General features: G+C 41.4%; 1 protein-coding gene across 3 annotated transcripts; it reads left to right on the forward strand.

Annotated features, from left to right (window-relative positions):
* Window positions 1-611: 611 nt before the first annotated feature.
* Window positions 612-12,773, forward strand: LOC129776768 (ATP-binding cassette sub-family G member 1-like). 3 transcript variants are annotated; one of them, XM_055782607.1, is made up of 6 exons: window positions 612-833; window positions 1,481-1,720; window positions 1,776-2,350; window positions 2,411-2,503; window positions 11,475-11,789; window positions 11,855-12,769. In XM_055782607.1, the coding sequence occupies exons 2-6, from the start codon at window positions 1,500-1,502 to the stop codon at window positions 12,454-12,456; spliced, it is 1,806 nt and encodes a 601-aa protein (XP_055638582.1). In that variant the 5' UTR covers window positions 612-833; window positions 1,481-1,499; the 3' UTR covers window positions 12,457-12,769. The 3 variants fall into 3 exon arrangements, with proteins under 3 accessions (XP_055638582.1, XP_055638581.1, XP_055638583.1); XM_055782606.1 differs by lacking the exon at window positions 612-833 and adding an exon at window positions 870-1,350 and having other exon boundaries at window positions 11,855-12,773; XM_055782608.1 differs by lacking the exon at window positions 612-833 and adding an exon at window positions 871-1,380 and having other exon boundaries at window positions 11,855-12,772.
* The last annotated feature ends 695 nt before the right edge of the window (window positions 12,774-13,468 follow it).

Raw genomic sequence — 13,468 nt, forward strand, 5'->3', positions numbered from 1 at the left:
GCTGAACTAGAGCAATCAAAAAAAGTGGATAAACCAAGAGCATATTTTCGACTGGACAAATCAACATCACTTACCCTATCACTCTCTTGCGATCCGTATAAAATTGCACATTTGTCCAAGCGAGAGTCGAGTGCCTAGGATTCATGCAATGACACAACCGTTTTTATTGGGATTATCGAAGCAATCAATATGCATACCGGCATAGTTTACACACATTAGTGTTTAATTATTCACATTTTAGTTGCAATTTCTCACTATCCTTTCGATGAACACTATTTGAAACGTAGTAACTGAAGAATTTTTCGAGAAACACGAAAAGGCAGGTAGCACTCTCACGTATGTTGCACAAAAGTGAGTGCCGATTCACGTTCCCAACACAAACAGAGCGTTTCAAAACAAACCACTCTCTCCGAGTTCATTCGCCAAGAGACCACCGCTGGCAGTATAACCGATTTGAACCGATTCAAACAACAACAGAGCGCCCGCCGCACTCAGAGTCTGCGCGCGCGGGAGTGAGAGTGAACAGAAGAGAGTCAGTCTCGCGCGTGTGATCTGTTGGCGGAACCAGTATTTTGAACTTGACAGTGGAATTCAGTCTCTTCTCGCGTTTCGTTAGAACCTGTTGCCTCTAATCTCGTTTGCGTTTAGGAACAGAAAGTGATCTCACTTGGGTGATCTCGAGAGATTCCAGTGGGAGTCGATAGCGGAAAGTGGGTCCAGTGAAATGTCATCCGCTGCTGATTTATGAAACTTTTGTTTTGAGCATTGGTGGGAAATTGAGAAACAAACTGATTCTGGATCAGCTGGCTCGACAGCCCCGGTGAAGGAAATAGGTATGCTGTAATTGGTTTGATCGTTTTACGGTGACGGTATTTGTGGTGAGACAAGGAAGAAAGCAATCGCCAGCGAATGTGAATGAGTCAATAAAACAGGTTGAAGTCGGTTGGATAGCTGCGCCTAGCGCGCGAGGGAGGGATCGGACTCCCTCCGTGGGTGATTGGAAGCCAAACCGGAAAGAATTACATATTCTCCCCGATGTTATTCTCGCCAAAAGAAGAAACCCATGGGGAGTGTGTTTTGAAAGGCCGCGTGCGGTGAATATAAATATAACATTTAGCATTTTTCTGGGCAGTTTGCCTGTTTTTTACCGAACCGAACATGTGAGTGACGAATTCTTAGTCCCATTTGATTCAGCTGTGTGTTTCGATTAAAGTATTCTTTGCAACTTTCTGATTTGTTGTGGGTGGGGGAAAAGGGGATCACGTTTAAGTCAATATCGATACGAAGTTTCCCGCTGATGATGTCATTCCAGTTGGAATCCAGCGAGACAACATCAAACATAACGACAATGTAAATACATATACCGTTTCTGGGCATTCGGTACGATCATTTCGTTTGGCTTCCCTTCCACGGCGCCAACGAATTTATGAGCCGCTTTACAAACGCTGCTAATTGATCTTTATTAATCGACCGTTTGCAGGGAAGTGGATGAACCTAATATGAGTTGCTCCGAAGAGACAGTGGAAGTGATCATTCCACTGGTCAAGACTATCACCAGTTTGTCGTTTCGTAATCTCAGCTACACCGTGGGGCAAAAAGGCGCCAAGAAGGAGTTGTTGAAGAACATTTCCGGGACGTTTCGGTCTGGCCGACTGACAGCTGTGATTGGGCCCTCGGGATCAGGGAAATCCTCCCTTCTAAATGCACTCAGTGGTTTCAAGTAAGTGTTCAAAATGAAAAATTACAATGACAAATTATGAAAAAACTTCTTCCAGAACGCGAGGCGTGAAAGGTCGCATCCTAATCAATAACGAAATTGTCGATCGTCTGAAATACCGGCAAATCGTCGCCTACACAACCCAGGATGTTGCCATACTGCAGGAACTCACAGTTCAGGAAACGCTTCACTTCGCTGCCGATTTGAAGCTTTCTTCTAGCGTAACACGAATACACAAAACAAAAATAGTCAACGATATCGTGGCGCTGCTGCGGTTAGAGAAATGTGCCCACAGCCGAGTAGCGGTCCTCTCCGGGGGCGAGAAGAAACGACTCTCGATCGGACTGGAACTGGTGTCCAATCCGAAGATTATGTTTTTCGACGAACCAACGAGTGGGTTGGACAGTGAATCGTCCTACCAGGTGGTCTCGTATATGAAGGATCTTGTCAAGCAGGGCCGATGTGTGGTTAGCGTGATTCATCAGCCCAGCTCGGAGCTGCTGGAGCTGTTCGATGATATTTACGTGATCGCCGATGGGCGTTGTATGTATCAGGGCTCGCTGGGCGACTTGGTACCGACTCTGGAGGAAGCTGGTTTTGTGTGTCCGCAGTATTACAATAGAGCCGATTTTGGTGAGTACAATTGGAAAACATTTGATCCTTGTGGTTTTGATTGAATGTCTTTTGTTTTAGCAATGAAGATCGCCTCTTCAGTCGATACGGATTCCGAGAAAATAATGCAACTGATGGACCGCACCGAGTTGATCACCAATGGACAATCAAATGGTAAGCATTGAAACATGTATCTGCTTGTTTGTATCTGGTTTGATTCCGGAGTGTTAAAATCTTCAGATTGCTTCGTCTCCGAATGACACACATATAGCGAATTCGTTTTTAAAACTGAGTCAGTGCCACACTGACTCTGTAATAAAAAAACGTTTTCAGTTTCACGAATGCGATGGTTTGTTGGTGTGCGTTATATAGTCTGATTTGTTTATATTTGCGAGGACAAATGTACAGCGTCGACGTCTGGTGGCGATATTAGTGCTTGGGAGGTAAATTATTCTCTATTAGATCAGAAGGGCCAAGTGCAGTGTAAAAATATAAAAGTTTGAATGACAACTTTTACTTCATATTGTTTGATTACCTAACACATGTAGTCCTGACACTCACTTAGCCATTTGTCGATGCATTTCCTGTTTGTTCCACAAATAATTACTATTATAATATAAAATCATCGTTAGACACAGTTTTCGTTCAATGTTTCTGCGATATCGAAAAAAAACCTCTTATTTCATCACATGAAATAAATATTCGATACGTTAAAGTAAATTTTCATTCATAATTTTGATTTTGAAAGCAGGTTTATTCCACCTGAATATCCATCTTTATTTTCGCCTCCCAATGAAAACACAGTAGCCGTCTACTCGAATATACTCTTCAAAATCAGAATCCAAATTGGATTACGATTCCAATAATACAAAAGCAAAAGCAGCAGGTTTTCCATCTTCATAGTTTTTATTTTTAGATTTTCCAAAACAATACTCGGAACTTGACAGTTCAGTATAGTTGTATTGGTGAACCCTAGTGCCAACCCGTGAAACATCTCAGTGCGAAACTAACAGCTTTCGGGGCGAACTAGTGCGACACTGAGTGCGAAACTGAGTGAATACTACACTTTACTTGGCCCTTCTGATCTGATACAGAATAATTTACCTCCCAATCACTAATATCGCCACCAGACGTCGACACTGTACATTTGTCATCGCAAATATAAACAAATCAGTGTCGTGCACCATACATTGCATTCATGATGGTAGTGGACTTAGATCAGCGGTACTCAACCTTTTTTCATAGGGGCCACAAACACGTGTTAGTCATGGTGTCGCGGGCCGCAAAAAAGGAGGGTGATTCAAAACATGACCGCATTTTTAACATAGAACTACGAAATTATTGCCGGCGAGAACAAACCGGTCGCTTGTTAGATGATTGACGAATTGTGAATACTGTAATTTGAAATCGCGAATGGCTTGTTTATACTCAAAGAATAGAATACGGCGGAGCTAAGATCGCAATATTTTCTCTGTCCACATTATCCGTAGAACGAATGCTGCAATTGTATTTCGAGCGACCGATTTAGGCTCGTGTGATAAACAGTGATATTTAAATTTTGTTTGCCCGAATTTCTGAATCGTATGGATCTAAAACCATCAAAATCCGTTCCGAGCTAATATAAGTAGTAACTTTGGAACTATTTTATAAAAAAATTGATCTGTTGATTTGGTGAAAAAAACGTAGTCCTTTGTCAAAGAAAAGGTAATTCATATTTCATATTTTCATGTTTATATACTAACATCAACAGGATTAGTCGTATTGATCGGATTAAATATGTTCGATAGATATTCAATCTACTAATACTACTTAACTAGACAAAAATGTAATGTTAGTAAATGTGCAATGTGTCAAATTCCACTTTTCTCATCTCATGTTTCCTAGATGATTTTTTAAGTTTTCGTGTTTGTTGCACAAACAAGATGGTGGCTGACCAGGCGGGCCAACCAGAAGAGCACGGTCGGCCGCAGGTTGAGTATAGCTGGCTTAGATTGTATGTGAAAAATTACCTTATGGGAGACTTGCTCATCACTTCCGCTATCGTGGGTATCAAAATCGTCCGAAATTCAACGATTTCAAGAAAAAGAATAATTTCGCCTGACGAGTTTTCCGCCTGGGAAACCCCGAGTATCGTGATCCGGGTATCCGACAGCGTTTCCGTTGCTGTGAATATTCTACAGTATGCGTAGAACCGGAAAGTCATTCGTCCAAGTCCGCTTTCTTTTTTGACGTAGGACTACGTCTAACCGGAAGATATAGGGGGTGAAATGAAAATCTAGGCACTGAACAAGTAGGAAAAAATGCAAGATTTGGAACGCTTATAACTCGAACATTTCTCAATAGATCGCAAAGGTTTTTGCATCAATTGATAGGAAATATATCTACGCATCTATCATAACGAATAACATTTCATTTTTCTTTAGATAAATAATTGAATAATTGTGAAATATCAAGCATTATCCAAATGTACTATGTAAACTATGTACAACTATGTAAATGTACTATGTGCCCATTTTTGATTGGTCCATTTTGTGCTCCTCAAATCGTACCGACCAAAACGGGCAACCAGAGCAGCAGCGAAATACAAAGAAGCACGATTGGAAAGGAAAAAGAAAAATATGAACGAAACATTGGTCGCAGTCTCACACATGTGTAATTCTCGAGCCAGCCAGTCAGCTTAAAAAACCCCGCTTCGCTGCCGTAACGATCGTTCTTTGTGTGGACACCGACTGGACAACATCGTTGCTGGACGAGCTGGACGGCGAGGGATCGAGTGCCTTTCTCAAGGCAAGAGGGCGGAGGTGGTAGCGCTGGAGTAGAGTAGAGTAGAGTTTTCAAAGGGCCTTTCTAAAGGCTAGAGACGAATGAACTGCAAAAGTTTAAATTCTCTATAATACAATACCTTCCTTCCTTCCGTAACGATCATTCTCATTCAAACCGTACACCACATCGGTTCGCATCACAACACATCAACAAACCAACCCAAGCAGCCATGTCTGGACATGGTAAAGGAGGAAAAGTGAAGGGAAAGACAAAATCCCGCTCGAACCGTGCTGGTCTGGAGTTCTGCGCAAGAGTAGCTAGGCCGAGCGCGTTAGTACCAATGCACCAGTCCACCTAGCATGCGATATATAGTTTCGGCCGCCGAAGTTATCGAGTTAGCTAACAAAGCTGCTCGCGACGATAAGAAAACCCGCATTAAGAACAGACCACAATCGGTTCCGTGGACACCAAGACAACAACAGGCAATTGCAGCGAGTGGCGAGTGGCAAACGCAACCGCAAAACGGCAGCAGGTAGCAGTAGAAAAACGTTTGTTCTTTATACAAACTGATTTGGTGGCAAATCCAGAACAAGGCAGCATCGAGGGCGTTCGAAATGTTTTTTTTTTCAAAACCACTAGTACTAAGTTTTCTAAATTGGAACCATTCCATAAAACACGGCGCTTATCAGGGCCATTAAACCTTCCAAAAAAGAGTTTACGAAATACAGTTCAATGCTTTCTAAAATATTATCCAAAATAATAATAAAACACAAATTGATTTTTTCATAATTTGTTTGCCAAGATATGATGAGTATGAGAATTTGGCAGTTGTGCTGAGCTTATTGATGGTTGGGGACTTTCTCGATTATTCAATTTTCACCAATTCAATTGCTTCCAGATTGAAAGTACAGTAATTTACATTTAGATCGACATTTAGCTAATTGGACGGACCTGTAATGCGACATATTTAGTTGGACATTTTTGTAGACATAGAGTTCGGGGTCCAAATTATGACCCAACATGTCACAAGCAGGATGGGAAGAAATTTTCCAACTGTGAAAGCTGTGGCGAGTGGCAAACGCAATCGCTAAACAGGAAGGTTTGGCCGAACAAGATGGGGATATCCAGTGATAACAAAACAATAAACTCTTTAGATTGAAGATAATTTTGTGATCCTGAAAAGGATCCCTTTTAGCCTGCATGTGAATCCAACGAGCGAACAAATCGTAATGAATGTATTTTTTTGCCATCGCTGCCTTTTAACGCTCATTCGTTCGTCTCGTTGGACGCGCCCCTTTGGCTGAATCTGCCGATTTGTCTCTATCCTGTAAGCGTGTACCGCTAAAGTACAAAACGCGCGGATCCGCTGAAAAATATATCATTCTGTTTCAAACCGTAAATCAGTGTGGTTGTATGGCATCGTTTCATATCACATCGCATCAACGGATTTGTTCCGGAGCACCAGTATACCTAATAGCGGTTATAGAACTTCGGCCGGCGGAGTGCTCGAGTTGGCTTGCAAAGCTGCTCACGACAATAAGAAAACCCGCCTACAGAACAGAGCACATTTGGTTCGGTGGCAACAACTAGTTTCAGCGAGTGGCAAACGCAATCGCAAAACGGCAGCAGGTAGAAAAAGGAAAAAGTTTGTTTATACAGATGGTGGCAAAACCAGCCACCGTAAAACACGGCCCTTTTCAGGACCATTAGACCTTTTAAAGAAGAGTTATTAAAAGTTATTCACAATACCAATGCATTCTAAAGTGACATAATATGATATATAATATGAACTGATTTATTTTGTTCATGCTTGTTTTTGAACTTATTGGTGGTTGGTGTCTTTTAAGTTGATCATTCAGTTTTCACAAACCCATGCATGGTTCCCGAATTGAAAGTGGCTTCAAATTACAACACATAGTATGCAGGATAGCATTCACGAATTTTCTCGGTAGCAAGAACTGCTTTCTTTGGTTAATAACTTATGTTGAAAATTGACTGAGGTTACATCTGCATTGTATAGAAACATAACTAAGGACCAACATGATGAGCTATGTATTTCCTGCTGCTCTGTTCTTATTTTAAAGGACTTTAATCCGAAGGTCATCCGTCCCTGTATTTACTGTTGGCTTTTCAGAACGCTTATAGCTCGTTTATTTCTCGACAGATCGTAGAGTTCGTATCCAAAACCTCAGTTCTTTTTCATTTTTATTTTCATTGTTTGCGGAGACTACAAATCTTACAATTCATTCGTTTCCGAAACCACAGTTTAAGGTACGGTAATGTGCTCAATAGTGAAATATATGATAATGAATGAGCCATCATTTTGATTGTACGATATGTGCATACGCCAAAAGATGCCCGGCGTTGAACATTTGATAAGTACAAAGCCTTCAGAAAAATATCAAGAAGCAACTATAAGATAGTGAGAAAAAATTGAGAATGTTTGTAAAAAAACGTAAAAAAACAACATCAAAGGTTCTTTTCAGAACCTTCAACATGTTCATAAAGAGTAAACAATAAACTAATCCATTTTTCAGTTTGATAGGTAGGTATTCACGTAGGAGAAGAAAATAAAACAATATATTTAAAATATATATTTAGCAAAAGCTGTCCCCTTTGTATAGTTCTACGTCACTCCGGTTATGTCCCTGACATTACCCACTCGTCTTTTTTTTCCAAAATATATATTTTTATAAAGGCTCATATGGCGTTAGCCTCAAGGGGCCGGGAGTTCAATACAATTTTTCTTATTATCTATGTTAGTAATATGTAACCGATTACTCGCGGTTGGCTCGAGGTTAGTATTACAAGTGTTTTCGTAATTGGGATGTTGCTGTCTCCAATGCTCTGTACGTGTGCCCGACACGGGATACTTCCTATTGGGATGCAGCTGACCATTAATCAGCAACGCACCCCTAGTCTGTACCTCATATCTAGCGTGGTGCGTCTTTCTCGACTCGAGGAATCCAGGATAGAATGGTCACTAGCCGGCGCAATCATCAGCTCGTGTAGAGTTGTCATGAGCGGTACAACTTTGGCTCTTGTTGAATCATCAGTGGACTGCACAACCTTTGGCCCGTGTATCAGTAGAGAGTGTGTGTGTGTATGTATTGCCACGACTAAGTAAAAGTTTATCGATCGGATAGGAGGGATATGAAACGGGGACACAACGAAGGAAACATCATTAAACGTTGACATCGGCGTTTCTGAGGAACAGGTATAGATGAAGCAGAAGATCAGGATCCCGGCTACCTAAGATATCCCGGACGGGGATATCCGATTGTCTGCCTTTTGCTCTCAGTGCTCTAGAGAGCTGAGAGCGAGCAGCATGGAACCGGATACACGACCAGACAACATGCTCGATGTCGTGGTAGCCATCGCCACAATCACAAAGATTGTTTGCTGCGAGCCCAATGCGATAGAGATGCGCGTTTAGGTTGTAGTGATTGGACATAAGCCGAGATATCACGCGAATGAAATCACGACCTACATTCAATCCCTTGAACCATGCACTCGTCGTGACCTTAGGGATAATCGTGTGTAACCAACGACCGAACTCATCTCCACTCCACATGCGTTGCCAACTTACGAGCGTGTACTGACGAGGAATGTGGAAAAATTCATTATAAGCAATTTGCCTTTCAAAAAGAGTGCCTTCTAAAGCGCCCACCTTAGCTAGCGAGTCCGCTTTCTCATTCCCCGGAATCGAACAATGAGAGGGAACCCATGCTAAGGTAATCTTGAATAATTTTTCGACCAAAACACTCAATAGTTGTCTTATTCTTGTTAGGAAATAAGATGAGCGTTTATCAACTATCATTGAGCGGATTGCCTCTATTGAGCTGAGACTGTCTGAAAAAATAAAATAGTGGTCGATGGGCAATGTTTCAATGATTCCCAGTGCGTAGTATATCGCACCCAGTTCAGCAACATACACGGAACAAGGATCTTTGAGTGTGAAAGAGGCACTGGAATTTTCATTGAAGATGCCAAAGCCAGTGGACCCGTTTATGAATGAACCGTCAGTAAAGAACATTTTATCAGATCTAACTATGCCCCCATATTCTGCCGAAAATATCGGCGGAATAGAATCTGAGCGTAGATGATCTGGGATTCCATGGATTTTTGTCGCATGGACAGATCAAAAATGACAGAGGAATTGCAAAAGTATGGGAAGCAAACTTGGTTGGAGATGCCTGGTGAAGGGTGCACGTCGTGGGTAAGGTACTCATGGTATAAAGACATAAAACTTGACTGAGGAATCAGTTGGAGTAGATTTTCGAAGTTATCAATCACCAATGGATTCATGATCTTGCAACGGATGAGAAATCTATAGGATAATTCTGTGAACCGAAGAGTAAGCGGGGGTACTCCTGCCAAAATTTCGAGACTCATCGTATGTGTCGAATGCAAACACCCCATTGCTATACGCAAGCAACGATATTGTATTCTCTCCAGCTTGAGAATATGAATCCTGGCAGCTGATCGGAAGCAAAAACTGCCATATTCTAACACTGATAATATCGTTGTTTTGTATAACTGAATGAGGTCTCCTGGATGGGCACCCCACCATGTTCCGGTTATTGCTTGGAGAAAATTGATTCTTTGCTGGCATTTCTGTTTCAAATACGCAATGTGTATTCCCCATGTACATTTAGAGTCAAAATATACTCCAAGGTATTTGAAAAACATCGAGTGCTTGATCGTTTTGCCGGATAGGTGAAGCTGGAATTGGGCGGGTTCGTGCTTCCTAGAAAAAACGACCATTTCGGTTTTCTCCGTAGAGAATTCGATACCCAGCTTGAGAGCCCACGTGAACAGATTGTTCAGGGTATCTTGCAACGACTTTTGCAGAACGACGGGATTAGTACCCGTGATGGAAATAACTCCATCGTCTGCAAGTTGTCTCAGCGTGCAATCTCTAGTTAGACAATCATCTATATCATTGACGTAAAAACTGTACAAGAGGGGGCTTAGGCAGGAGCCTTGTGGTAGGCCCATAAAACTGTAACGAGATGATTTCAAGCTGCCATGATTGAAAAACATGTGCTTTTCTGACAGTAAATTGTACAGGAAATTATTCAGAATTGGTGAAAGTCCACGATTATGAAGTTTCTCTGAGAGAATTTCCATGGAAACTGAATCAATTGCCCCTTTGATATCGAGAAAAACGGATGCAATTTGTTCTTTGCGAGCAAATGCGATTTGGATTTCAGAAGATAGCAGCGCGAGACAATCATTTGTCCCTTTACCTCGGCGGAAGCCAAACTGCGTATTTGACAGCAAATTGTTCGCTTCAACCCATTTGTCCAAACGAAGTAGAATCATTTTCTCTAACAATTTACGAATACAGGATAACATTGCAATCGGCCTATACGAGTTGTGATCGCAAGCCGGCTTGTTGGGTTTCCGTATGGCTATCACTCTCACTTGTCTCCAGTCATGCGGGACAATATTCAGCTCCAGAAACTTGTTGAACAAGTTCAGCAAACGCTGTTTTTTCAAGTCGGGAAGATTCTTCAACAAGTTGAATTTAATCTTGTCCGACCCCGGAGCTGAATTGTTACATGAGAGGAGGGCAATTGAGAATTCCACCATCGAAAAATTCTCATAGTCGCATTGGAGCGGAATGTCGCGTACGACGCTTTGTGCAGGAACGGAATCGGGACAAACCTTTCTTGCAAATTTGAAAATCCAACGGTCAGAGTATTCCTCACTTTCATTTGTATGGTTCCAGCCACGCATTCTCCTAGCCGTATTCCAAAGAGTGCTCATAGCGGTCTCCCTTGACAAACCATTGACGAACTTTCGCCAATATCCACGCTTTTTTGCTTTAATCAGACCTTTTAGTTTGGCTTCTAGAGGTTGGTGCTTTCGAAACCATTCCACTAGTCCAGTTTTCCGGAATTTTTTGAAAGCGGATGATTTTTCAAGGTAGACCTTTGAACACTCCTTGTCCCACCAAAGTGATGGAGGACGACGTCGTAAAGTGGTAGCAGGAACACGTTTCTTTTGAGCTTGAAGTGCGCTTTCGTAAATCAAACTCGATATAAAATTATACTCTTCGAGTGGAGGAAGTTCATGCATTGAAACAAGTGCTTCAGATATTATTTCTGCAAATTTTCTCCAGTCAATATTTTTCGTGAGGTCATACGCAATATACGTCCGCTTTCTGATGTGTTTAAAATTATAGATAACGAACCATAAAATAGAGCCAAACCATGTTGAATAAAACTCAAATTAAAGTTGAATAGTGTAAGAAGAATTCATATCGATAATATTTAACGAAATTATCAATCATTTCAAATATCCATAACAATTTGTCTATATTTCTTATATTGAGCATTCGCTTTATAAACGAATCAAATCACTCTCATTGCAGGATTTTACAACGATCAACAGCAGCTCGATCACGACAAACCGCTCGAAGAGAGCCGAAGTGGTTCGAGTCCACAGTATCCTATCTCACAGTTCCGGCAGTTTCTCATACTCACTCGGCGGACGGCGTTAGGGACGCTCAGGAATCTCGCCCTAACCAGAATACGACTTCTAGGTCACATCCTCTTCGGTCTGTTGCTGGGAGCGGTATTTTACGATGTTGGAGACGATGCTGCCAAGGTGCTATCGAACGTTAGTGCTCTGCTTATGATTCTCATGTTCATCGTGTTTTCGAACTCGATGACAGTGGTGCTAACATGTAAGTGTGGCGATAACATTATCCTTTAAAACATTCTATGAGATACTGTTATTATTTTCCTTTAGTCCCCCTGGAGATTGCGGTTTTCATGAGAGAACACAAAAGCAACTACTATTCCGTGGCGGCTTACTTCTTCTCGAAAGTTGCCGCCGACTTCCCGCTGATGCTTACCAGTGTCACATGTTTCCAGCTCATAGTGTACTACCTCACCGGGCAGCCAAATGAAACGTGGCGAATAATACCGTTTTGGGTCATATGTGCCCTAATGGGTTGGACGGCGCAAATGTACGGAATGGTCATTGGAAGTATATTCCCAGTGACGGTTAGCCCATTTGTGGTGCCAAGTTCGACGATACCGATGATACTGTTTTCGGGATGCTTCATCCGGTACAGCGAACTGTTGGATGTGTTCAAACCGCTAACGTTCGTTTCCCACTTTCGGTATGGCTTCGAGGGACTTTCGCTGGCTACCTACGGGTTCAATCGAACGGAGCTTGGGTGCGATGATTTGTTTTGTTACTATCGGAAGAGCCGGAAGGTGCTACAAATGTTGGAAATCGAGCGTAGTGATTACTGGATCGATGTCGCCGCGCTTGGTGTTTGGATCGTGGTGCTTCATGTTTTGCTATATGCTTCCTTGCGGTTGAGATTGATGCGAAATCAGTGATGAGTTTACTTAGAATAATTATAATTCGGATATTACGAATCGTTCCGATACGGTTAGCAATTAGTTTTAATATGTACATAAACGATAGGAACTGTTGATATTAATGTTACCTCAATTAGATTTAGAAGATCATCGTACCCAAACCATTTGTGCCTTATTGTATTGTGTTTAGTCTTGAAATCTGCAGTATTTTACTGAATCATGAGAAGATATTTTCAACTAATACACTTTAGTATCTAAACTAACTTTCTAGTTTAGTTCTGTGGTGTCTTATCACAAAATTTCCGAGGTTAAACACGACGAAGAAAACAGTATTTTCTGTCTGTTTGTCTATAACAAGGCAAGGTTGAAAGACTATTAGATAATAAGTCAATACTGCGAATTAGTTGAATTCGATCAATTTACATCACTGTTACAAGATAGTTTGTATTAAATAGATTAGATTATTAACGTTGGACATAGTCAACAACGAAGGAAAGAGTTTGCTGTCATCATTTTTCCTGCAAGCATCAAGGTAAGAATTTTAATCTTCCAATTCAAATTTCATTGTTATTTTTCAAATAGCTATAATCATCCCTCGGATAACCATCATTGATTATGATATCGTCCCGTTTGTTTTTATGGAATTTGTTGAAAGCTTGATTCCTTCATTTATTTACTAGCTGACCCGGTGAATTTCATCCCGCTCAAAATTTATTTTTTCATATCAATATTTTCAAACATTCATGTTTTATTACTAGGCGAACGTTCGTGGGTCCAATCACAGGACTCTTCATTGATTGATTTCGTGGTTTCAGGGGGCAAGAAACTTTCCTAAGGTGGTTTAACACTCCTCCCACCTCTCTAAGGGGAGGCTGCCATACAAATGAAACACAAATTTCTGCATAATTCGAGAATTAATCAAGCAAATGGGACCACATTTGCCATGAGGAGGTTTTAGGGAGCAATAATTGTTTCTATGGTGGTCTGTTCCTTCCCCCTCTCTAAAGGGGATAAACTCAAGAACTAATCA

Source organism: Toxorhynchites rutilus, chromosome 3 (assembly GCF_029784135.1).
Source record: "Toxorhynchites rutilus septentrionalis strain SRP chromosome 3, ASM2978413v1, whole genome shotgun sequence".
Classification (NCBI taxonomy): Eukaryota; Metazoa; Arthropoda; class Insecta; order Diptera; family Culicidae; genus Toxorhynchites; species Toxorhynchites rutilus.

Bases quoted from the DNA above. Each gene is read 5' to 3' on its own strand.
- LOC129776768 (XM_055782606.1), top strand. From the start codon at position 1,298: ATGATGTCATTCCAGTTGGAATCCAGCGAGACAACATCAAACATAACG. The intron at 1,351-1,480 runs GTAAATACATAT...GACCGTTTGCAG, and splicing joins ACATCAAACATAACGACAAT to GGAAGTGGATGAACCTAATA. The intron at 1,721-1,775 runs GTAAGTGTTCAA...AACTTCTTCCAG, and splicing joins AATGCACTCAGTGGTTTCAA to AACGCGAGGCGTGAAAGGTC.